This window comes from Neovison vison, chromosome 12 (assembly GCF_020171115.1).
Source record: "Neovison vison isolate M4711 chromosome 12, ASM_NN_V1, whole genome shotgun sequence".
Taxonomy (NCBI): domain Eukaryota; kingdom Metazoa; phylum Chordata; class Mammalia; order Carnivora; family Mustelidae; genus Neogale; species Neogale vison.
The window spans coordinates 98,798,778-98,823,901 of NC_058102.1; the positions used below are offsets into that span (position 1 = coordinate 98,798,778).

Genomic DNA, 25,124 nt, shown 5'->3' on the forward strand with positions numbered 1-25,124 from the left:
TGCACCTGACTACAGAGCCACCTAACGGCAGAGTCTGATGCTGGCGCCCACTCTCCTAACCATGACACTACCAATATTGATCAAAATGTTAGCATTTTGGACAGAACCACCAATGATTCCTGTGCTGACAAGCCCTGTATCTTCAAAGACATTTAGCATCTTTGGCCCTCGGACGCTAACTACCAGGAGCAGCTTGACAGTCACTCGGAAAATTAAAATGGCATTCCATATTTACAAACTTTCTGTAGAGGTACTCCTCTCTAGACCCCAACTGTTAAGGAAAATATTGCATTTCAGAAACTTAGGGCTAAAAATAATTTTAAAGAGCTCCACTGGTTTAGTTGTTTTCATTGTACGGCAGGTGTTGGAGAAGTGGGAAGACCAGTGGGATCCCAGTGGGATCACCAATGCTAGATGTTAGCCAGGAGTGACAGTGATTGAGGGTTGAGGAAAATTTTTCAGAGTTTAAAAAAACTTCTTGGAACTGAAATCCAATAAACTGGAGACATCTCCAGGTTGTGACAGAGTTTTTAAAAATTCATCTTTAAAAGTCCCTTGGGAAAGCAGTCATTTATTTAGAAAGAAGGGGAGAAGAGAAAAAGAGAAAGAAGGAAAGAGAGAGAGAAAGAGAAAGAGAAAGAAAGAAAGAAATAGAGAAAGAATTTAAAGAGGTTTAAGCATTTTTTTTAAAGGGCTAATAAGTCAACCCCAAAAGAACTTGTCCATGATGTCATGCATATTTAAAAACAAGCTTCTATAGAATTACCAGAGTGTGAAAGAGGTATGCAAACTCATCCATTTTGCTCAGAACTGTCTCAAGTGTGTGATAGGGCTGTGAGCATTTTGTCTGAGACACACACGAGTTAACTTTTAGACACCCCTCCTCCTGGGGACAGAAAGCTTTATCACACAGAGATTCCAGTAACATGGTAGGAAGACTCCTACACATGCATTGTTAAACAGGAGGTACCTTTCCCTTAATAGGAAAATACTTTTCATTTTACAAAGACTAAGGCAGCCCTCTGACAGGAAGGGCTCTTTCGTGGTGAGCTCAGTGACTTCAGATCTTTTGTTCTTCAATCTCCTGAGCTAGGGCAAAGGATGTGGCTGGGGTAGGAGGTGGAGACTATGCATGTGTGTGTGTGTGTGTGAGTGTGTGTGTGTTCTCATTTCCGCTTCCTCTTTCTGAGCTGGCAACAGAAATTTAATGAGGACAGAGAGAAAGGTACAACATGCAATATGATACTCTGTCACTGTCCTCACTCAGATCCCGATACCTGGGAAGGGCTTCGCCCGGCTTCGCTAACCGCTCTGCCTCAAACTTTGCTCCCTACCTGCGGACAGGTGAGTATAATTTCCACCTCAGTTTTAAGACTATACCGATATGGGATGGTGCTGGGAGAGAGGAGAGAAATCAGGTTGCCAAGAAAAGGGAAAAATCAAGAGAAAACCTTCCACATCCCTGACTTCAGTCTTAAAAAATTCATCACTGTGTCTCTCAGAGCAAAAAGGACCCTTTACTTTTTTTTTCCTCCTGCCTACTACAGGAAAGTTACTCTATATAGGGTCACAAAACATGGGTTCTTTTGATGGTCTGAATTACTATTTAGGAAAGTTTCACTTTTCTTGTATAGGACGTTCCTCTGTGTGTCTTGCTATATACTCCCTTGTCCTGTAATTTCAAACTGACTCTAACTTTGAAAGTTTTTCTCAAGGAGTAGTTCCTCACTTCACTGCAGGTCCCATTCTAGTGCTCGTAACTGTGAACTAGTGGGAATACCTCGCCTAAATCAGTGCTGCTTTGTATCTACTCTCCTCTGAAGCTGCAGAAGAAAGCTGACAAGGAGATAAGCTACAGAAAGATATGTTGGGAGTAGATATGAGGGAGAAGTCATGCAATTGGACAGTGCCAGGCCAATTTAACTGGAAGGCTCAAGAGGGACAAGCACATGTGGGGATTGTTTCTCAGGCTGTACATCTCAGAGATGGATATAGGGATACATTGACCACTTCATGACTTACATCATCTCAGGTGGGGAAGGATCCATGTTCCTGCAACATCCTTTGTCTTAGTGGCAGCCGGGCTGAGAATGTTACCACCTACGTGACTTTTGGGGAAAGTAGAGGAATGGAAAGATCCTCCACACTGGGGTTTTCCCAGGCCCCTGCTGTGCAACTGAGCTTTCCATTGGGTGGAGAAAAGGCAGGTCCCCGACACAGAACAGCAACAAGATAAAAGAGCCCCCCAGAAATGGTTTGATAAAGATCATGAGGATTTATAAATACCAGTGACTCTGTCTATTACAAATGGCTGCCTGTCTAGGCAAGGGGACTTCTTAAACAGTATGTGGCAGGTGCTGAGGTTAGCAGATTGGAGGTTGGAGGCTTTCAGCTTGTGTGTCCAAGCTGCAGGTTAACAGTTCTTAGGTTTGAGGGATTGGAGCTGAAAATCTGGTATGAGTCTCCTATAACAGGAAGCATTACTAGGAGGAGGGTAGGCCGGGTTTATCATGTATCTCTACTAGATTAGTATCAGAGAGAATAAGCAGAAGATAGAACAAGAGGGATAGAAAGAGATCTAATAAATGATTTCTTATTCTTGGGCACCCCAGGGAGTTTAGAAACTCTTTATAGCCCTACTGATAGCTGTTCCCCATAACTCCCCTGGTCCCTGAAAGGGAGATGGAACCCTGCAATTAAGCATTACATAGTGGCCCTGGGAGTCAACACAGTCATTTTTAGTTCAGGGTTTCTAATAGAGAATGACTCGTATTCTAATAGAGAATGGAGAGGAAGTCTGGTCCTAGCTTAAATCATGACTCATGGGTCCACCCTGGGCTACAGTAAGGGGAAAATATCCAACAGTGATTGTCACTTGATAATTGGCAACTATTCTGCTTTCCACCTAAAGGACAAAAGTTAAGTGAGTATCCCAGTACCCATGGTACTTTTTACCCTCCCCACACCCAATCCCAATACAAAAAGGCCTAAACACAGATTCTGAGAAGAAGGGGTGTAGATCATGGTGAAAGAAAAAGAGAGGAGAATTAAAATGAGCACATGAGAGAAAAAGCTGCATTCCCATAGAAACAGGACCAAAGAATTGAAGACATGGATTCACAGAACTAAGAAATCCACTTACCCTCACTCCTGTCTCCAGACCAAGCCATCTGCAAACCAGGACAGGTAAATGGAGGTTTCTTCATCTTGCTGTCTTTGCAGCCCATCCAGGTGAAAAAATGTAGTGTCTCACAGCACTGAGAGCACAGGATTACTCTTTTCCAAATATATAACTTTAATGTTTCCCTGGTACTTTATGAGCCTCCCATAAAACTCATTCACACTGTGAAGCTGGACATAGGGAAGGAAAGGAAGAGGAGAGAAATAGGTTTTAGATGGTCACTTTTCAGTATTTATTCAGCTGAAATTATTTATCTGAGAAAGACAGTAAGAGAGGAGGGTAAAATAGTTATATTCATACACTGAAATTTTTCTTTATATTATTTATCAAATAACATCTCTTTTTACCTGAAATAGACTGAACTGCTGCTTTAGATCATAGGAGTCTCAGAATGCTCAGATGCTATACTCAGGGGAGTTTTTGTTCTGAAGATCTTCCCAACTGCAGTGACATAGAAGAGAACTAGAAATTAGGAATATATTTCCTATCTATGCAGGAATGTGAGACCACATTGCAGGTTGGGTGTGTGTTAAATCAGGTGCTATCACCTTGGCCTGAGATGGAGGTTGTCCTATCTACAGCAAAATGGCTGTCCTGGGATTTCCCAGCCCTTTGCAAGGGTGGGTGATATGTGCATATCTTGGCTGTAAATGTGGATAAGATGCAGAAGTTCTTGTGGGCCCCATCATGGAAACTCTGTTTCCTTCTTATCTACTCCCACACTTGTTTTCACTCTCAGTCCCAGTTTACAGGCCCTGTTTGGGCATAGGCACAATATTGAAAGAAGAGAAGAGAAGTCTTTCTAATATGTGTTCTTGGGAGGAGGCCCAGCCAGAGTGTAAACCAGAGTGGCATGAGGAAGGTGGTGTGATGTAAAGGAAAAAGCATAGACCTGGGGCTCAGATCTTGCGAGTTTCAGTCCCATTTATAACCTTAATATTTATGTGATTTCAGGTAAGCCTCCCCCCCCACCTCTCTCTCTCTATCTCTATCTCTTTTCTCACTTTCTCTCTCCCAACCCTTTCTCTTTTTCAAAATGACTGACCAGGATTAGATAGATGATCTCTCAGATCCCTTTGGGCATGAAGTAAGAAGGAAGGAACTACTTACTGTTTATGTTTTCTCTCTGCTCAGCAGCCATCTGGATTTGATACCCACTGTTGTATGCCACTGCTCACTCCTTCTTCTTTCTTATTCCTGAAAGTGTTCTGACTTTGGTGAATGGTTTAGACTGAGGGAAGATTAATAATAATAATTGTTATTGTTTAATCAGCACTTCCTTTATATATCAGGTACCTAACCTCCATTACCTGATATTAGCCCCCAGTAGCCCAACAAGTTGTGTGTTACCTGTTTTATATACAAAGAAACTTAGGTTTAGAGGGGACAGATGATTTTAGCAAGGACACACATACAGTAAGTAGATAGAACTGTGATTTTAAACAAAGCTAACTCTGATCCCAAGTCCCTTGCTCTTTCTTTACAGGCCCTCTCTTTTCCTTCCCAAGAGTTGGTCATCTTCACTGGGCCCCTTAAAAATATCCCCATGAGACACCTGTAAGCAGAGCTGATATTTGGCAGGTACAAATTGGTAGACCCATAATAACTGTTAAAATATTTCCATGCCAATTTATGATAAATATCAATTGCCCCAAGTCCAGTGAGTTCCCATGACTAACTTGACTCTCCCAGCTCTCCCCACAAGGTTCCCCAGACCAGTGCCAGAAACTCAATGCCGTATACTTGCAGGACCCAGCTACGGGGCTGTGACTGGTGTCAACTCTGATTGGTCTGTGTTACTCTATAACCATCCTTAAATATTCTGAATGACACAGCAATCCGAAAGCAATGTGGAATCCCAGGCAGACTTTTTCCTCTCAACTGGAACTTTGTTGGACCTGCTGCTGAACTGACAGGTGAGCCTGAAAAAAGCAGAATTGCTTCGTAATCTAGTCGGGAGTTAGGAAGGAAAACTATGCTAATAACCAAAAAAGGCAACATTTCCTTCACTAAGATTGACACAAAGCCAAGCAAGAATTAATTTCAGTTTTTGCTGTCTCTTCTATATGAGGCTATAAAGTTTCCGTAGCATGTGAAATGCAGAATTCACTGAGTTTCTTTCTTTTATCCCAAATTACATGTACCACTGATATTTGGGTAGAGATATTAGTTTATTTTCTTATTCTATAATTAATGGAAAGACCATATAACTAGAATCAGACCAACCTGAGTTTAACTCTCAACATTATAAGATCCTAATTATATGACCTTGGTTAAGTCACATATGTCCCTGACCTTCACATAACAATGGTTAGGTCAAAGGTGATTGTCAGGATTAACTGAGATAGTTTACAAGAAGGTTTTATGGATAAATATAAGGTACTCTGTATATCCCAGTAATTTTAGGACCTATCACTTTGGCACACCTCTATATGGCGAATCTCCAACTACATCCCTTAGAACACAGACTGAATGTATATGGTATTTGCAATGCATAATAATGACAGACCCATAAAGGTTTCCTCCTGCTACTACACTTGCTACTTCTGCTGACCATTTTTGTTAGAAGATACTCTTTTCAAAGCTCTTAACTCCTGAATCTTCTTTTTTTTTTTATTTTTTTTAACATCTTAATTTTATTTTATTTTTTTTCAGTGTTCCAAGATTCATTGTTTATGCACCACACATAGTGCTCCATGCAATATGTGCCCTCTTCTTTTGTCTAACTTCTATCCTGTCAACTGAAAAACTTTGCTTTGAGCTATAACATCCTCAAAACAAAAAGAATTCCCTCCTGCTCTATTTGGCCAGATTCCAGAACATTGGCCAGACTGTGGAGAAATATTAAGGAAGCAAGCCTCTAAAGAGATGTAGAAAAGAGGAAAGGACAAGGGGCTGAAAATGAGAGCAAAAGGGAAAATATGGCTTTTAAAGAGTGACTCAGGCAAATAGCAATAGAATCAGTGTGGAATTTTTTGGGTTGAGGAGCACACAGTTAGTAGGAACATCAGAGAAAAAATACCAGCAGGCTAGGACTTCCTTCCTCACAGGAGTTAGATTAAATAAAATACCAAATACAAATAGATTAAATACAATAAACCAGTATCACGAAAATGGTCCTCAGATTCCAGAGGGAATGTTTGACCTAGACGTGGAAACTTAGAATGGAAACTTCTAGGAAAATATTTTTTAAATAAAGAAGAATTTGATAGTTTAAGCTTTATAAAATTCAATGTGGCCCCTGTGTTCCATCAACAAAAGATCAGCATGACTATGCTCCAAGCCTCTCTGCTCTTCACCACAAGGTATAAAAATACATATACATTAGGATTAGTGACCTATGGAGAGTCGGTCATAATTTCCCTCTCTAACTTCCTGTCCCATGGCATGTACTAATGAGATTAGTTATTCAGCATCGGTATGATTCTTGCTCCTCTGTAGGTAGAGCATTTGCTGAGCCTCTCCTGCAATAGGTACCCTGCTGGATCCTGAGATGGGGGTTGGGGGAAGGGTTACAAAGAAGGGGGCATGATGACAAGACGGGTGACCTCTTCTCTCTTGCAGCATAAGGTGTGGGCTATGTGTAATTTGCTAGAGGTGGGGAAGAGAAGAGATGACAGATAGGTCTTCAAAGTACAGATAGAATTTGTGTGGGTTGGGGGGGAAGCAATGAAACCTTCTTTAGCATCAGCTAAAGAAAAGTAGCAAAAATGTTCAAACTGTGCTGGAGCTCAGTGAGCAATGCCTAATGGAATTACACTCCTTTGGGCCCCTTTTGGGCTTCCCCAGTTCAAGACTCACTGCTTTCCTGAGTCCACGGAAGTTGGGAGTGCAGGCACGTCATAAATCAGTGTCAACGGGGAAGGGAATCTGTCAAATGGGAAGTAACACCAGAGGCCACGGGACAATTTCCTAACGCTTCTGGGGAAAACCATGCAAAAGCGTTTTCTTTTACAGGTATTATCCATACAGATATTTCAAACTCAACTAGAATAAATTCAAATGCATTGGTATTGAAAGCAGATTTGTCCATTGACTCCCACCAATTCATTTTCAAGAGGATGAAACTGCTGTCCGAGGAGGAAACCTAACTGACTTGTCAGGAGTCAATGAGCTGGACCAAAAAGTTGAAAGAATGCCCATGTCTACCCTGATTCCTAGTCACTACTCTTTTCACGGCTCCCAACTCTCTTATACATCTAGGTGTATGTATTTGTATGACTCGTCTTGAAGGAACTATATCCAGGCCCTTCTCTCTATTACAAAGCTGCCATCTGCAAGCATCCAGCCTGCAATTCTTTCTAATGCTGTCACTGCTGATGTGCTTGTCTGATATCATTTGCCGCTTCCTCCAGATTCCCACAAAGAATACCCAGTTTCTTATCTCTCAGCAACACAGCTTCCTCCTATGATCTCTAACCACAGTTCTATCCCTCCCTCCCTCATAATATCACTGTGTTCATCTTGTTCCCATATAACACCATAAACATGTCTCTGCAGCAGATATTGGGGGAAAATGAACTTATTCAATTCCCTGGGTCCATGTCCAGTCTGCCACAGCTGAGATTAGCTTAGATGTGCCTTGCATCTTTTCTTTCAGGCTTGAAACCATGTTGCTTTCCCAAGGGAAGAAATTATTCCATTCTCACCCACATTGCTCAGAAAATGCCTGTCATTCTCAGTGGGCGGTAGAGTCCTTAACTCATCCAGGCTTTTTGTTGCCATAACCATAATAGTCATTTATTTATAAACCCTTCTTTGGAATTCTTCAGCATTGAGGATTCTGTTTCCATAGACTGTAAAAGCCAGGTCTGACTTCATGAAGAAGGTTCACTAAGAACTGGGCTTTGCAAGGGCAGTGCATCAAAGGCCGAGGACAGGAAGATAGAGAGGGAAAAGAACATGAGAAGAACATAAGGTTTAAAATGAGATAAGCATTTTCAGGGGGCAAAAGAGAAATTAGCCTATTTGTGTCCAATGTATTTTCAAAGATGTGAGATGAATGTAGAATGAATTCGTATCACAGAGGATGTCGAAACCCAAGTAGAGGTCTCTATCTACCATCTCAACTAGCAAGACTCTAGCACTGCACTAAGCATTATGGGGGTTCAGCTATAAAATGGCACATCCAGAAGTTTACAGTACCAGAAGCATCAAATTTTAGGGCAGAATGTCCCAGTTGAGAAACTGAGACCAGAGAAAGGGATCGAATTCTCCAAGGTTATACCACTAGCAAGTGGCAGAGTGAAGTGCGGGAGTCACATCTTCCTTCTTTCCTCCTTTCTTTCTTTCCTTCCTTCCCCCTTCCTTCCTTTCTTCTTTCATTCCCTCCTTTCTTCTTCCCTCCTTTCTTCCTGCCCTCCTGTCTTCCTTTCAAATTCCCCTCATTACCAAAAAATTCTTCTTTGTGAGCTGAAGAATTCTAAGAATTCTTGTGATTTAAATGAGGTCCATTTACTCTGGGAATTAAAGACAGTAGTCAAGTCAGACTTTGACATTTTCTTCTCTGGACCAACTGACATCAACCTATTCAATATTTTGAAGGTGCAGAATGAGGTAAATAAACCCTGATCAAGACATTTAGATTTCCTAAGTTCTTCTAGCTTCATCCTTTCTTTTATCACCCCACAAGAGCTATGAATAAAGGACAAGTTTTCTCTGTGCCCCCTCTTTGTGGTTTCCCTGCGTCACAAGCTGAATTTACTCATTTAATTGCTGTTCAAAGGCCCAGGCAGTGGACAAAGAGCCAGGTGCTCAGGGTTAACAACATCTCAGGTTAGCTGTCTCCTGTTGGAAAATACTAGGGAATGGGCAGGACCGAAGTGAAAGAATTTAGGTCTAACCACAGTAACTATGCAACATCATTCTTCTCTGGGTATGTTTTGTCTGTAGCAAACAGAGGCATCCAAAACAATTTTATTGCCCTAGGAAGGCACTTTAGGTTCAGGATGGTCTTTCCAAAAATGGCTATGTTAGAGCGTCCATGGTTGCATGCCTCCCTAATGAATTTGTATTGAAGTCTTTGAAGAATAGGAGTCTCTGGAAACCTGAACTCATATTTTTTTCCTCCTGCTTTCCCTTACTCCAACAATTAAGAGCATAGCTATGAGGATGGAGCTGTGGAAAGCAACTCCAGAGAGCAGAGGGATGAGTCATGAAGAGCCCTGGTCAGGCTTTTCTGTGTCCAGTGGGTTGAGTGTGGCAGGCGGAGGAGAGGCAGGAGGATTGAGCATCCACTGATTTATGTGCATTAGCCTCTAGGCTTTTTAAGCTCTATGCATTCAGGCAGGATTCTTCCCCTCTTTCTTCCTCTTTCAATAAGTGGCTTGTGTCATCGGAACATATCTTTTGGAAGACACAGAGATGTTGAGCAGGCAGTGTTAAATGAAATATAAATGTATAAATGAACTGAGGAGTTAACTGCTAGCTGTGGAGAAGCCCACGTTGACAAATTAGAAAAGAATGACTCTGCAGGTCGTGACTGCTCATTTGTACAAGGCAACATCTCTGCCTGTTTGTTTGTGCTGTGGGATTTTTTTTTCCCAAGAGAAATCTTATGTGGACCCCCTAATATGTAAAAGAGCGGGTGAAACAAACAAACAACAGACGTAGAATAATTCTAGTTGGAGTGACATCCTGGCTGTGGCACCTTGGAAATTTTGTCTGACGTTTGAGATCTGGAAATTCTTCAATTATCTTTATAAAGACCAAATAGAGTGGACTTTATCAATTGTCAATTTAAAGATATTCTAATTTTAGTGGAAGAGTCTGAGAGACAACCTTCTTAAGGATTGAAGAAAAATGTTTTCTAAGACAGTATGCCAGCCATCGTGAGAAGTAGCAATTCTTTAAGTTAGAAGAACTTTTTCAAATGTCCCTTCAATCATAAGTTGTTTGAAGTTCCAAAATTTGTTGATTTGAAATACTTGCCCTGGTATATGTCAGAGCGTTTGTTTGGGACGTGTGCGGGACAAAGACAGAGGAAGGCCTGGACAACTCCCCCCACCCTTTTTGAAAGGTCAGAGGGGTCATGCTCCTCCGTGCATTGCTGGGAAGATGTGGGGGCAGCCCTGGAGTAGTTTCTGAACAGAACATGAGGGAGTTATCACTGTATTTCAGCTCTCCGAGCAGCTTTCCTGGGGCGGGAGGCCCTAAAGTCTGAGCCAGGGCCATGGAGGGCTCTGTGCTGAGCCCCACATCCTGGGAGAAACGGCGGGCCTGGCTCCAGCAGAGCCGCCACTGGCAGACCCAGGTCGTGGAGGAGGAGGCCGCAGCTACCCTGCATGATGTCTCAGATCCAGAACCTTCCAGCTTGGATGATGTTTTCCAGGAAGGTAAGAGGCAGTTAGACAACAGAAAGACTTGCCCATGGTCTCGTGCCAGGGGAAACATGCGAGCAAGCACAGGTCTGCAGAGTGTCCTCAGGGGGTCCCTTGCTGAGGCTGGGTCTTCAAGGAGCCTCATTTTGATGGGTTTAATGCATTTAAAGGAAGAATAAAGAAACACAAAATATATAATTTTGGGAGAGAAAGAGAGGCATAAAATATGGAAAAATAAAATACATTTTTGCACCATCCCCAGAGGCTCTCTGTAAGGGCCTGAGGTCAGGGTTCTCCTGAATGCCTTGGGGTATTTTTGTTTTGTCTGGGCAACAAAATGACACTCAGTTTGGATGCCTGGACTCTGGTTACCACTCTGCTGTGAGCAAGTTGTGTGACTTTTGGCAAGTCACTTACATCACAAAGACATATTTGTCTGACAGAAGTGGTGGTACCTGAAGTCTGAGTAGGACTTTTCTTTTCCTCCACGCCTCTCAGAGTTTCTTTGAGGTTCGAATGAGACTACAAACATTAACGTTAAAAATAAAAACAAAAAACCCTCATATAAATAAACCTATCTGGCAAAAAACAAAAGCACAAACACAAGTTTGTGATTTTTTTGTTGTTGTTGCTTTTTTCCCTATTATTTATTTTTTATTTTATTTTAAGGAGAAGGATCCACCCTGTTCCCAAACCCTGGAGAGACGGGAGCCATGGGCCTGTCATCCTGGGCATTTTCCAGGTTCTAGGAGGAAGGAGGCGGGAGGCAGAGAGAGAGAAGAAGTACCCACTATTTTTATACATGGATGTATTCCTGTCATATCTTAAAGAAAAGTTTTATGGGGGGGAAGAGTCTTATGACGTGGCTCACAAAGGATACACTTGCAGAAGGAGATGGGTTGCAGGGAAGAAGTCTGACCTCCCTCAGCTCTCACAGTGATCTGACCTCTGATATTTCCAGGAAATCCAATCAACAAGATTGAAGACTGGTTGCAGGATTGTGGGTAAGTCCTGGGAGGCCCTGGCAGTAAATGCAGCGCATCTGTGGAGATGCTTGCTGGTACTGACTCCCCGGAGCTAGGAGACGGGAAACGGGTTTGATTTGGGATCAGGAGTGAGGTTGAAATGCTGGAGGGGTGGGGGAGTGGACTGTACAGGTTTGGGTCAGTGTTACCAGTAATTGGGCCTGGGCTGTAAATGAAGTTAACTCCGAGCTGAGACGAAGTTAGGGTGGAGGTCTGGAAATCCAGGCTGGAAGTGGTCTAAAGCCCAGAATGATGGAAATGTCTGGGGACTGTCTGGGCTGAGTGGTAGATCCCTATTCCATCGCTTCTCCCTCAGACTGGAGTCTTACACCATGTAACAAAAGAGGAGTTAGAAACCTCGTTGTTCTTATGAGCACAGGAATTTATCACTGCGTTTATTTCTACTACAGAACACAGGACGATGGGCTAAGGGTTTATCCTGGTTATTCAAAGTGGTGAAGAACAGGAGCAGGTACTTCAAGACAAAATGCAGTGTCTCCGTCCTCAGAAACACTAAAATATGAGGACCCACACCCCATCAGTACCATTTTAGGCTCACTCTACCCAGACACAGAGGGAAAGCTTCTATGCCTTATATAAGTCTGATCATCTATGTGATAATTCTGAGAATTTATAACTCCTGCCTGCTCCTTCTTTCCCCTCTAGGAATGTTTCAAACTTTCTATAGCCTTTAATCTGAACTCATCCATTAACACATAAATAAGCCCATCCTTGTTTATTTGGTAGGAAATAAATAGTACCAAATTATCTAAGGTTGTTCATTTCAACTCTGCCCCAGAAAGTAATGCCCGAAAGGATTTATTCTGTGTTTTGTGGATTTGCAAAACATACTGCCCTTATTGTCCTGACCTGGTTCACAATTCATTGCCTTCACAGTCTGTGAAGGGTCCTCAAAGCTCAGGAAGTGAAGGGATGGTAGAAACAGGAATGTTTGTACATTCTAGTGTGTCACAACTGTCCTAGGATTTGGAATGCCTTACCTGGTATCTACAGGAGAACTAGTCAACTCCGCTAATGTCTTTATGTCATTAATTACTCCTGAGTCAGTTTACATCACTAATGACAGAGCATTTGCTGATGTCTAATTGTCTAAATGGCTTAGAAGGGGGCCAAAGAGTTTAAAATATGCTCCTTGACTTCAAACATACTACATTCTAGCTGAAAAGAATAAATTCACAGGAATACAAGATTCTAAACTCCAGAGATTACCCTTCCCTACTTATAATCCACAGAGATAATCCCTAAACCAAAACATGTACTGAAAAAGAGGTCTGGTGAATCAAAAGGCTCAGAGTTGAGCCTACACTCCTGCAAACTATCTGTGTGAGCACCTGTCAGAAAACAACCAAACTCCTAGCTCAGACGCCTCGCCTATAAGGTGGAGATTTAGAATAATAATGTCTCAAAGTTTCTTGTGAGATTTAAATGAGATATTATGTGCACAAGTGTTCCCTGCCCTGTAGTAAAATGTGAGCGGTGAGGTTTATAAAGAAGAGACTTTCTGCTACTTTAAAACAGCTCTGTCTATAGACTTACCATCTGTCTGTCTAAATCTCATTATTTCTCAGAAAAGTATGTCCAGAAATGATACATACCAACTCTAGGACAGTGGTTACCTCTGGGAAGGAAAAAAGTAGGAAGAAATGGGAGTAAAATGAAACTTTAGTTATATTTTAATACTATATTTATATTTTTTAACAGAGATCAGAAATGAAAATGACAAAACATTTACCTGTTTGAAAACAAGGTGGCAAGTGCAAGGGTGTCTGCAACATTTTCTTTCCCTTTCTATGTGTTGAAAAAATGTCAATATTTACACTTTGAAAAGCCTTCAGGAAAGTCTCTTAACACACATTTGTCTCTGCAGGGGGGATTTAGGTTCATAAAATATTTCCAATTTTCTCTATTTTCTCACCTTCTCTAATATATATGTAATATTTCTTAGTTATATGGGCAAATTAGAAAAATTAAAGGCTGATGATGGTTAACGATAGCGACAAAACACTGGATTGTGATAATAGATGATGAAGAAGAGGGGGAAATGGCATTGCAGATATGCCATTCTGCGTCACACAGTGTTCAGCTCTGTTGAGACCACATGAAGAAGGAAGATGAACAAGGAACCTACATTCACTGGACATCTGTTTGCTCTGTTGACAGGTGCCTGCAAGGCGTTTTTCAAATTTTACTTCAAGACTGTATAGTTTCTGTTTTCTTTCCAATGTCAAACAGACATCCTCTGATAGGAAGACAGTTTTGTTTTCTGACGAGCTCTCCAAGAAAGTCCACCAACTTCCTGAGTGATTGAGCATCAGTGTATTGAATCTAGCGGCAGACCATTCTGCTGCAGGTCAAGATCATGTATATTTTTACAAACTCTGCCTATCCTTTTGCTTCCTCCTCTTAAAGCTCTCGGGGGTGGGGGAGGGGGTGTTCCAGGACATGAATGTGTTTCTTGTGAATCATTGGAGGTAGGGTTTGGAGCTCCAAAATCATCTGTATCGACTTTAGCTTAACTCTCTACAAGCAAAGTCTATAGAAATTGCTGGAAGAAACTAAAAATAGTCACATCCTTCTCAAAATCTGATCTTCCTTCCTACTTCTGCTTATGAATTGGGTATACAGGAGGAGTGGTACATTGGCTCTTATAGTTCAGACTTGAAATGATGCTAAGGGCTCTTTCAGTGGAAGATGGAGAGAGAGGAGCAGCTGAGATCTAGTCCCTAGTCATCAATTTTATGTCCTCAATAATAACCCATGAAAGGCCTGGGACTTGGGTGATGGCCATGACGTTTTAAATCAATGTCAGTTTAATTTGTAGATCCAGGTACCTATCTGTACTTCTGTGGTAGATTACACACACACAGCCTACTGTCCCAAGGCTCATCCTGGACTGGTCTTCATATAGAGAATATATGCCTACAGTACATGCCTACCAGGGCACAACTAGAGAAGAGAAATGTACGAGGAACACTGAACAGAAACTTGTATCAGGTGAAGAGTACTGAGTTTTGTATGAACAAACCAGAAATTTTATCAGAGAATGTTTTTTTTTTTAATTTCAGAAGAAAGCTTTCCTTTATTTCTTAAAAGATTAATTTATGTATTTAAAAGAGAGAACATGAGTGGCGGGAGGGACATAGGGAGAGAGAGAATCTCAAGCAAACTCCTTGCGGAGCACAGAGCTGGAAGCAGGGCTCTATTTCACAACCCTGAGATCATGACCTTAGCCGAAATCAAGAGTCAGACACTTAACCAACTAAGTCACCCCTATCAGTGGTATTTTTAATGTAAATTTTAATGTAAATTTTATTGAAGTGTAGCATACATATCAATAGCATTTTTCTTTTTTATATAGCTGTGGTACAAATCAACAGGTATAAGTTTCAGCTATGCTGGGTGAATTAGTTCTGGAGATCTGTACAACTTGGTGCCTGTGGTTAACAGTGCAGTACTGTGCACTTCAAAATCTATTGAGGGTAGCTCTCATGTTAAATGTTCTTACCACAGGGGAAAAAAAGTCAAAGGGAAGCAAGGAGGTTCTAAAAGATGTTGGATATGTCTGTTACCTTAACTGATAATGGCATCATGGGTGTTTGAATAAGTCCTCTTAAGTATACATTCAATATGTACAGATCTTTATATGTCTATTATACCTGTTAAAATAATAGCCATGTAAGTTATATTGAAAAATAAAGTACTTACTGAAAAATAAATAAGTATTAAATATAGAGTCCCATGAATTTTCTTCAAGAAATACCAAACAGCCATAAAATATAAAGCAGAGCATTACCAGCATTCCAGAAGTCTCCTTCTGGAAGGTCTCCTTCCATTCATTACCCTGCTTCCAAGGGTAACCCATAACCTGACTAATAACATCATAGAAAACTTTTGCACTTTTTTTTTCCCAATTTATTTGTTTTCAGAAAAACAGTATTCATTATTTTTTCACCACACCCAGTGCTCCATGCAAAACTTTTGCACTTTTTAAACCTAGTATAAATAGAATCATACGATAATACAATATGTGCCCTTGTACTTTTTAATTTTAATTTTTTATTGAAATATACTTGACTACAATATTATATTAGTTTCAGTTGTACAATATAGTGATTCAACAATTGTATATGTCATGAAAAGCTCACCAAGATGGTTGTAGTCACTGTCACCATACAAAATTTTTATAATATTATTGACTATATGCCTGATGCTGTACTTTTCATCTCCATGACTTACATATTTTATAACTGGAAGTTAGTACCTCTTTCAATATGCAGTGTTTCTGTCTGTTTCTTTTATTCAGCATGATGTTTGTGGTGCTCGTCTATGTTTCTACATGCAGCAACAGGTCATTCTTTTTTATTGTTGTGAAGCAGTAAAATGTATATTTATCATACAATTTTTCCATTTCACAATACAGATTTGGTGTCTCCCAACTCTGGGTTATAATGAATATTATTTCTTTTGGTGAACAGACATAGGTATTTCTATTGAGAGTAAACAGTGGAATACTAGTGTGTTTCAGTTGTAGTTATAATAACAGTCAGTTTTGGCACTTGCATTAATGTGTAGCTGCAGCCCAAGCATTAAATACAAGAGTAAATCTCAGTATTCTAGTAGTTGACTATATAAGTTATGCGGTTTTTGGAGTAATATTAAAATAAATTTATACTGATATTTGTAATGATATATAGACTAACATTTGTGTTTGCGATATGATCTTAAAATACATTTTTATATAATTATCTGTTAGGAAAAGAAGCACATATATGTAATTCTAGTTATATTATTAGAACTACTCATTCTTTTTTTAAGATTTTATTTACTTATTTATTTGACAGAGAGAGACACAGGGAGAGAGGGAGCACAAATGAGAGGGGGGAGTGAGAGAGGGAGATGCAGGCTTCCTGCTGAGCAGAGAGCCTGATGTGGGGCTCAATCCCAGGACCCTGGAATCATGACCCAAGCCAAAGGCAGACACCCAGCAACTGAGCCATTCAGGTACCCCTAGAGTTATTCACTCCTAATTAGCTTGGATATTGTTACACATTTTATTTTTTTTTTAAGATTTTATTTATTTATTTGACAGACAGAGATCACAAGTAGGTGGAGAGGCAGGAGGGGGCGGGGGATGGGGAGCAGGCTCCCTGCCGAGCAGAGACCCCCAATGCGGGGCTCAATTCCAGGACCCTGGGATCATAACCTGAGCCAAAGGCAGAGGTTTTAACCCACTGAGCTACCCAGATGTCCCTTGTTATACATTTTATAATGTACCTTGATGTACAGTTTTTTTTAATGAAGACATAAAAATTCAGATTTTGGAAAATGTAGTTGATTTTTCACTATTGAAAGGAAAGCGTCTATAAAAGATGTCTACACATGCAATGATTTATTTTGTAAAAAACACAGCTTGATCTACAGATGTTCAATTAGTAAAACCATTGCTATTATTAAACATTTCATTTAGTGATTATATACTGAGATTACATCCAAAGCATCATGTGCAAGTTCCCTTTTAAAAACTTTCAGGACTTTTCAGTCCTTGAAGCAGACTTAGATAATGACCACAGATAGGCATCCAAGTCCCCCTGTTGGGTATTTGAGAACGCAACAGCAGCTAGGAAGCAAGAATACAAGCCAGGCACTGTGGTCCCAGTTCACCACTTTTCATAAACTGCTTCACTCACCTGCTTTATACACAGAATTCTTCCTTGTCTGTAAAACTGAGTTGTTTCTTGCCACCATGTATGCTGATTTCTGTCTGTTCCTCTTGTGAAGATGGTAGAAGTTTGATAAGACCCTATCTTAAAATGTAAATTTAAAATCTGTAACCAAGATGCAGTTTCTGCTGCTTCCTGAGAGATATGATCATCAGCAAGAACCTGGCTCAGAGAAAAGGAAGAAGGTGTGGGGAGCTAAGCTGACCTCCCAGAAGTTGAAAAATATCAGTATTTGTATGTGTGATGGCTCCCAACCCTCTGCTTTTTATAAATGTATCTCTCTGGTTTTGCTTCTATATTCAGTCTTTCCTATTTTACCAAGCATGTGCAGACTTGTTGCTCACCACGCTGACTGTGGACAGTGTAGTCGGTGCAATGGCAGCCCACTGTACAGCACGTACGCACATACACAAAGACAGTACAGTGCGGCACAAAATCCAATGCTCTCCAGTCCCACTTCCCCTGGCCACTTTGGAGAACTTGTCAAGGGACTATTCTTAGTTTGCTTCAACCTAAAAGCAATTAAATACTGCTTGATCTCATTAGGAAATTATGAGAACTAATGGGACACATTTGAGGAAAAGTTCCTTGGAAAATGTATGATTTCAACCTATAAAATTGTTCTTTGGTTCTCAGATACTCTGAAGAAGGTTTTTTTGAGGAAACAGGACAGTCAAGCTACAATGGTGAGTACAGGCTCTGTTCTTTCTCCTGTTGTTCTTCTACCAGGATAGGGACATGGCTGTGTGTGTGTGTGTGTTTATGCACATGCACTTACATATGCAGGCATAAGAATGCAGGCTGTGCTTTAATTGCCTGTCTATTGGTAGTCACAAGGCAATCCAGAAAATCCAAACGAGGGAGTAAATGTTCGCTCAGAGCTGACAGGCTAACTAGCACTAAAGATTATCTGCCGTCAGTGGTTGCTCAGCTAACAACCACTGCTATGGGAAAAAAGTTTTAGAAGATGTGTGTGAGTACACGCTCCCATGTGTTCACTATCTGACCGAGGATTGTATACATGACTATATGATATAAGGGACAGGTTAATTACAGGTGATTGTTTATGTCTTTCTTTTTTTTGTTTATGTCTTTCTAAATCAAAATATGAATGTGACTTCTGAGGTAGTATATGTAGAGCTGGGGGAAATTTTGCAAATGTGATGTATGACATGATTACATGGTTACAGATGTTCATATGTACAGGTGTGTGTGTAGTGTGTGTGTGTGTGTGTGTGTGTGTGTGTGCACAAGCCTATTCTCTCTGACTTTTGCCTTATTTAACAGGGTGCCTCAGCCACGGAACCAGCTTTGAAGATGACTTGACCCTAGGAGCAGAGGGTAAGTGGCACAGCCCTTTGATGTTGGAATCAAGGAAGGGGATATATAAGAGACGAATTCAGGATAGAAGGAAAGGGAATAGCTGTAGAAAGAAACAACCTATTCCCTGGGGTCTTACCTGTGGGGAAAGAGCAGTCTCATTACGAAATAATATTAAAACTCATAAAGCTTCATGTGCCCAGAAATACTTCTTCACCAGCCTGACATGACATCTACCAGTCCATCATTAGGGCTTTCATCTGTCCCCTGGGAGGACAACATATAAAATCACCATAACATTGGCTGCCCAGACATCTTTAAAACTGTTGTCTGTATAGGAAACCCAAAGCAGCCTGAACAGTAGGTATAAGTAGGAGAACACACTGAAGGAGAAAAGAACTTGAATAATGGATGGAGATGTGGCAACCTACCAGTGTCTCCTGAGACCTATGGAGACTCGTGATGTGAGGCAGGAACACTAGCCTGAAGAGCTGAATGATGTTCTCTTCCTCAGAACAGAGAAACTCCTGCCTCAACACCAGTCATGGTATATAATTCAGAGGCTCTGGACCACTTCCTCCCTCCCATATCTGCCCCCCCTTCCTGGTCTATGTTTGATGCATGTTAGATACGCCACAAAGGGCAGAGCTCATGGGGTTCAGCTAGCCTGTAGTAGTGGCAGAGGGGAGTGAAGGGGAATGAGTGTTAATTACAGAGAGGCAGCTTAGGTGATTTTCATTTTCCTTTCTAACTTTCTCTTTGCCTTTCTGTTCCTTGTCCAGCCACACTATTGGCCACTGAAGGCAGGGTCTTCTCCAGGTAAGTGTTAGGTCCCCCAGACTGAATAATGTCTTCTTCAGGAGCTACTGAACTGGTATAGATGACAGAGACAAAGAGATGAAAAATAAAGAGCCCAAGAGTCACAAGAGAGAGTGAGATTTTCCAACCAGGAATGAGGCCCTAGACTGAGATTTCCCAGTAGACGATAGAAGGTACCCAGCAGGGAGTAAATATGCCCAGCAGAACATGTCTTGGATCCAGGGTGCAGACTGCTTACAAGCTTATAGTGACATCAACTCTGATCCCTGCAGGAGCTTTCTGGACCCAGTACGGCCCTGCCAACTCCTTGATCTTGGCTGCAGCTTGGCCTCCAGCAGCATGACGGGTGGCACCAACAAGACTAGTTCAAGGTAGGTATTGGGTCTGGCAGGGATGTAAGGGTGGGAAAGAGGAGAGGCCCAAGAGAATGGAACCAAGAACCTTGTCCATTTTTTCTGGGATATCTTACTGGAGGTTTTATGCACTCACATACTTGAAAAATATGGCCATATTTACTTCAAGAACACTGAGGCATGTGGGGGAATCTACTGCTCAGAGCTGGATGCTCTGTAAAATAAAGGTGACCTTGTACCACAGGAGGTGTAGCATGGGAGTCATCACAGTCCCTGGACTTATAGTAAGTGCTCAATCAACAATTAATGAAGGTATTGATTGGCTGGTTGATTGAATGAAACAATAAAATATTAAATCACTCGGGCAATCTCATATCCCCCAATGCAGGCCAGGCATAACTACATGGAATTAGAAAAGACAAAGCCAAGTGCTTACCCTTAGGAGCTCAACAATCAAAAAGAGTGAACAAAAGGCACACACAAAGAACTTTTAAAAAGATAGAAAGTGATGAAAACTAATGTGGTATAATAAAAAGTATGGATTTATTAGCCATGGAAGTGATTTGTCTTTACTGAGCTACAGCCCTGGCCAGACCCCCCTTCAATTATGTCAGAATCTCTGGAGATAAGACTCTGATATCTGCACATTTTTATCAAAGTACCCTTGACATACAAAGTTATATTCATTTCGGGTATACAACATAGTGATTCGACAATTGTATACATTATGCTGTGCTCACCACGGTAAAGGTAGTCACCATCTGTCACATACCATGTTATTACGGTATTACTGACTATATGTCTTATCCTTGTCATCCCGATAACTTATGTCTGTAGAATGGGTAGTTACTGAGCTCTCGTGTCACCTAGCTTGGTGGCAAACAGATTTGGATGTAGGTACATGTGAGTGCCGTTCCAAGAGATAGAGAACTTGATCTTCTGTGATGCAGGGCTTCTGTCCTGAAAATAGTGCTATGAAAGGGTCTACCCAAAATCATGTTTTGAACATACCTGCATTGGTTAATTTTTACCCCAGGGTAACAATAGAGTTTTGTGTTTCTTACATACTTCCTGCCTTGTCCCCCACAGCCATGAGGTGAAGCTGGGGAGCAAGCTGCAAAGCTCTAGGCAAAAGCCAGCCAAACCATAGTGTGTGCAGGTGGGAAAGGATTGATTAATAACATAACCACAAGATTTCTTGAACTCAAGTATGTTTTTGATTTTTTAAATCCTTCTCATGGCACATTTTCATTCATCTATCATGGTGTTTAAAGTACTGCAATGGGGGTGCCTGAGTAGCTCAGTTGGTTAATCGTCTGCCTCTGGCTCAGGCCAGGGTCCTTGGATCAAGCCCCGTGACCCACTCCCTGCTCACCAGGGTATTTGCTTCTCGCTCTCCCACTACCTCTCCCCCCGCTCGTGCTCTCACTTGCTCTCTCTCTCCCCCTCAAATAAATAAATAAAATCTTTTAAAAAATCAAGTACTGTGATAGAATCTAATCCAATTTTTAAACCAAGGCTGGATTGTAATTCCATGTTTCATACAGAAAATGTATGTTCGCAGAAGTGAAAATTTTTTAGGATGGAAGGTAGAGAAATGATCTGAAAGGTAGCTCAGCTCCTAACACATTTATTAAATACTCTGGATGACTGTGTAACTCAAAGTTGCCCCTATTTACCAAACTCCCTCTTTTCAGCGTCTCTGAGATTCTGGACAAGGTGCAAGAAGATGCAGAGGATGTCCTCTTCAGTCTGGGCTTTGCCCAAGAGGACCACAAGGACACTTCTCGGATTCCTGCCCGATTTTTCACCACCCCCTCTCAGGCCAGAGGCATTGATTTCCAGCTTTTCCTGAAAGCCCAGGTGCAGAGGATAGAGATGGAGGACCCTTGCCTCATGCTGGCCAGTGAGTGTTCCCATGGATCTGCTCTACTTCTCTGCCATTCACAAAAACGATCAGTGGCTCCAGATCCTGCTTTCTCTCAGTCAGCTTCACTCCACCCTTTGTCTTCTGTGTCTGTTTCTCGGCCTCCTTTTCAGTGAAGATGGAGAACTTTGATGTCTGCTTATTCCTCTTAAAGAAATAGTCATCAAGAGACCTCATATCACTACTGATTTCTTAGGCTTTCTCTCCTTCTGTTGAATCAAATGAAAACAGTGTCTTTAAGTCTTATTCTTGTTTTTGCAACAGTAGAATGTTCCCTTTTTACAGTCACTGTATTAAAATCATTTCCTTTTAGAGCAATAATCTCAAAGTTCTCAAAGGTAGATATGTTAAATTATAAATCATAAAGATATGAGATGGTTTCTCTACCTGGATGAGGCATAAAAGACTCTATTTGATTATATATATTAGAATATGTTTCAAATTATATTCTGCTACACCCCCAATATGATTGCATTTCTGACAGTATTGTTTCAGATTCTTTGCATTAGATTCAACGTAAAATAAGCTTGGTAAAACCATGCTCCTGAGCTCTACCTGTTGCAACAAAGATTTTGAGTTAGAGTGTTTTCACAACCTTAGATGATTCTTATGCACACTATTAGAATATAATTGATTGAATTTATTTTATGTACTATGCACATAATTAGGTGTTAAATTCTGGAAAAATGGACTAAGCAAGAGGTACACAATTATAATGCCTTTTGGAAGCCTACAGTTTAAGAGATGTCTGGTTTACCACAGTGTTTTCCAAACATGGATGTCCATATGAATTACCACAAGGTATTGTTAAAATGCTTGAGATACAGTCTGAGATTCTACATTTATAACAAGTTCCCAACTAGTGCCAGTGCTTCTGGGTTATGACCACACTTTGTGAAGCAATGTCTAACAGAATGATAAAGTCATAAGTGTGAGCTCCACGTTGGGCATAATGTTTACTTTTTAAAAAATGGTATCAAAAGTTCTGTACCCTAGTCTTTTGGCTAGTAATTGTCATTATTCCAATTTGTTTATACTCTGAAGCATTATAGAACCCTAAAGTTTTGTTATTGTCTAAGAAAATGAGATTGGTTTTGTCCTTTATTTTGGTCATGTAATTGAAGCCATTGTTTAGAACATACTGACAGCAGAAAGGATATGTGAAATCAAGATATAAAAAACTTCCCCATCCCATATAGAATTAATTTTTGGACTGAAGGAAAATATCTATTCAGATGGGGAATCAAGAAGTCAAGAAAGTCAACAAAGGGAATCCTGATATGAGAAATCAAAATGGGAAAAATGCTGGTGGGGAAAATGGCGTCTTCCTTCTGAATTTTGAGCCTTAAGAAGGCTTTGAAGGAAGAGATACAAAAGATAATTTGCTGATGACCCCCAGATTCACCATCTTCAACCCTTGTGTCCAGGCAGGTTTAAGCAGGTGCAAACACTGGCTGTCACTGCTGATGCCTTCTTCTGTCTCTACTCCTATGTGTCTAAGACACCTGTCCAAAAGTTCACACCATCCCACATGTTCTGGAATTACAATCCAACTGATGTGCCATCCATCAGGATTCTGGCTCCAGAACCTGAACCTCAGTCACCCAGAGACCGCCTCCGGAAAGCCGTCTCCAAGATGTGCCTGTATACAAGCCCCCGAGATCGGCTGTCACCACCCCATAATATCCCCAAAAGGAACAGTCTGGACCAAGTGGTGTGGGAAGTAATGGACAGAGTGAAAGGAGAGAAGATGGTCTTCCGGCAAGACCCTGGATTTGAGCCAGGCTCAGAGGAAGATCCTGTGCCACTCATCAGGGATACAAAGCTATCCACTTTTTCCAGACTCTGTGCTTTTTGCCCCAGAGAGGAAACACAGCAGGGAATGTCCTCAATGCAAGCACCATCACAAATTCTGGATCCTAAACCAGAGGCAACCCATTGCATGCATTCTCTGCCCTTACAGCAGAGCACAGACCCTGCACAGGTAAAAAGGGAGCCATGGGGTCTACAGGCCACCAATAAGGAAGTCCATTTGGCCAAGGATGAGACTTTCTGGAGAAGAAAGAGCAGAGCAAAAAAGAGCTTGTTTCAGAAGAATCCCATGAGCAGGAAAGTTAAGTCATTGGACCTGTCCATCATGCAGCAGAGCCGAGAGCAACCAGCATGGCACCAGTCTCTAACCCAGCCGCTACAGGACACTTGTGACTTGGAGGAGGCAAGTACATTGGGGGCAAGAGAGAGGCTGGCAGATAAAGGTTCTGGATTCTTGCCTTTCAGTAAAGGGAATCCAGGCTCCCTGTCCTCACCAGATATACCAACTCTTGAATTACATTCCAAAAACTTTGGGAACCAGTTAATAGAGAAGAAGAAAGATAAATGGGCTTGATTTCTTAAGATCATCCAGGTTTTCAGAGCTTTTCTAATTCCTCATCTGATCTGATCTTCACTAAAGTTCCTCATCAAGCACACCTGGCTCTATCATTTGTGGGATCTGCACCAGAATACACATAGAGGCTGGTTATACACTAAGCTAAACACTAGTAAATAAAATGTGCTCTCTTCTACCTTAATAAATTTGTAACCATAAAGACCTGGAGGCCCAGGTTCAAAGTTAATATTCTCAGATTCTTAGGACTTCTGTGCTAGAACATGGCAGTGTGGGCAGAGCCACTCCCCAGCTCTGGCCTATCCCCTTCTCTTCCCATGCCCAGATCTATCCTAGACCTTAAGGGATTTCACACATAGATGTGTGAGCACCTGGCCTACAGATCCAAAAACCATATAACCTCTACCCACACAAATAGCCATCTGTTGGCCATCACTTGTTCCTGGGGGTGCATACACTAGTAGAGAGGGTGACCCTTTAAGACAACAGACACCAGGCAAAACCAGTGCAGTTCCCTGGAGTAGAGTTGGGGGCATCTGAACAGTATATCCAGGTATCCTATGGAACCAGAGCATGTTCTAGAAGGGGCAGTGCAGGATGAGGTGAGTACATCCTGTTGGTCCACCAACTCTTCATCCTGTGGACTCTCAAAAACTCAAGACTCCTCTTGTCTGGCACTCTAGACAGTACCGCCATCAAGTGCTGACCTCTCTTGGGAAAGCCCTCAGATCCTTGCCACAAGAGAAGCTGTGATGATTTGCAATATTGTTCGCATATGTGTCACCTGTCATTGGACACAGAGCTGCATCTCAACTCCTGCCTTCCTCACTACTGCATTCCTGCAATAAGAGAAAAAGCCAAGTCTCTCAAGTATACTCAGCCTCTTTCCCCTATGGCCACCTGCCATCTGACACCTCTCCCCACTGGCTCTTATTTCTGCTGGGATCTTGGTTACAGGTGCAAAGCCACAGTGAGGAGGAAGAGAGCTGCTAGCCCAATGGTCCCAGACACCCCCCATCCCACCCTGTACCAAACTTTTGCTGGCAAAGACTA

General features: G+C 41.5%; 1 protein-coding gene across 4 annotated transcripts; it reads left to right on the forward strand.

Moving 5' to 3' along the window:
- The first annotated feature begins 1,180 nt into the window (after positions 1 to 1,180).
- Positions 1,181 to 24,151, forward strand: TESPA1 (thymocyte expressed, positive selection associated 1). Of its 4 annotated transcripts, none has more exons than XM_044228252.1 (10): positions 1,181 to 1,344; positions 4,931 to 5,097; positions 10,301 to 10,515; positions 11,462 to 11,504; positions 17,903 to 17,952; positions 18,554 to 18,607; positions 19,369 to 19,405; positions 19,678 to 19,776; positions 21,456 to 21,664; positions 23,113 to 24,151. In XM_044228252.1, exons 3-10 carry the CDS (start codon positions 10,353 to 10,355, stop codon positions 24,069 to 24,071), a joined length of 1,614 nt encoding a protein of 537 aa, XP_044084187.1. In that variant the 5' UTR covers positions 1,181 to 1,344; positions 4,931 to 5,097; positions 10,301 to 10,352; the 3' UTR covers positions 24,072 to 24,151. The 4 variants fall into 4 exon arrangements, with proteins under 4 accessions (XP_044084187.1, XP_044084191.1, XP_044084188.1 ...); XM_044228253.1 differs by lacking the exon at positions 1,181 to 1,344 and adding an exon at positions 3,158 to 3,186; XM_044228254.1 differs by lacking the exon at positions 1,181 to 1,344 and adding an exon at positions 4,621 to 4,762.
- Positions 24,152 to 25,124: the final 973 nt, after the last annotated feature.

What these genes read in the sequence shown, in the direction of transcription:
- TESPA1 (XM_044228252.1), top strand. Translation starts at nt 10,353, where the DNA reads ATGGAGGGCTCTGTGCTGAGCCCCACATCCTGGGAGAAACGGCGGGCC. An exon ending in GACTGGTTGCAGGATTGTGG is followed by an intron (nt 11,505 to 17,902) that starts GTAAGTCCTGGG and finishes TTTGGTTCTCAG; the next exon opens with ATACTCTGAAGAAGGTTTTT. An exon ending in CTTGACCCTAGGAGCAGAGG is followed by an intron (nt 18,608 to 19,368) that starts GTAAGTGGCACA and finishes TTCCTTGTCCAG; the next exon opens with CCACACTATTGGCCACTGAA.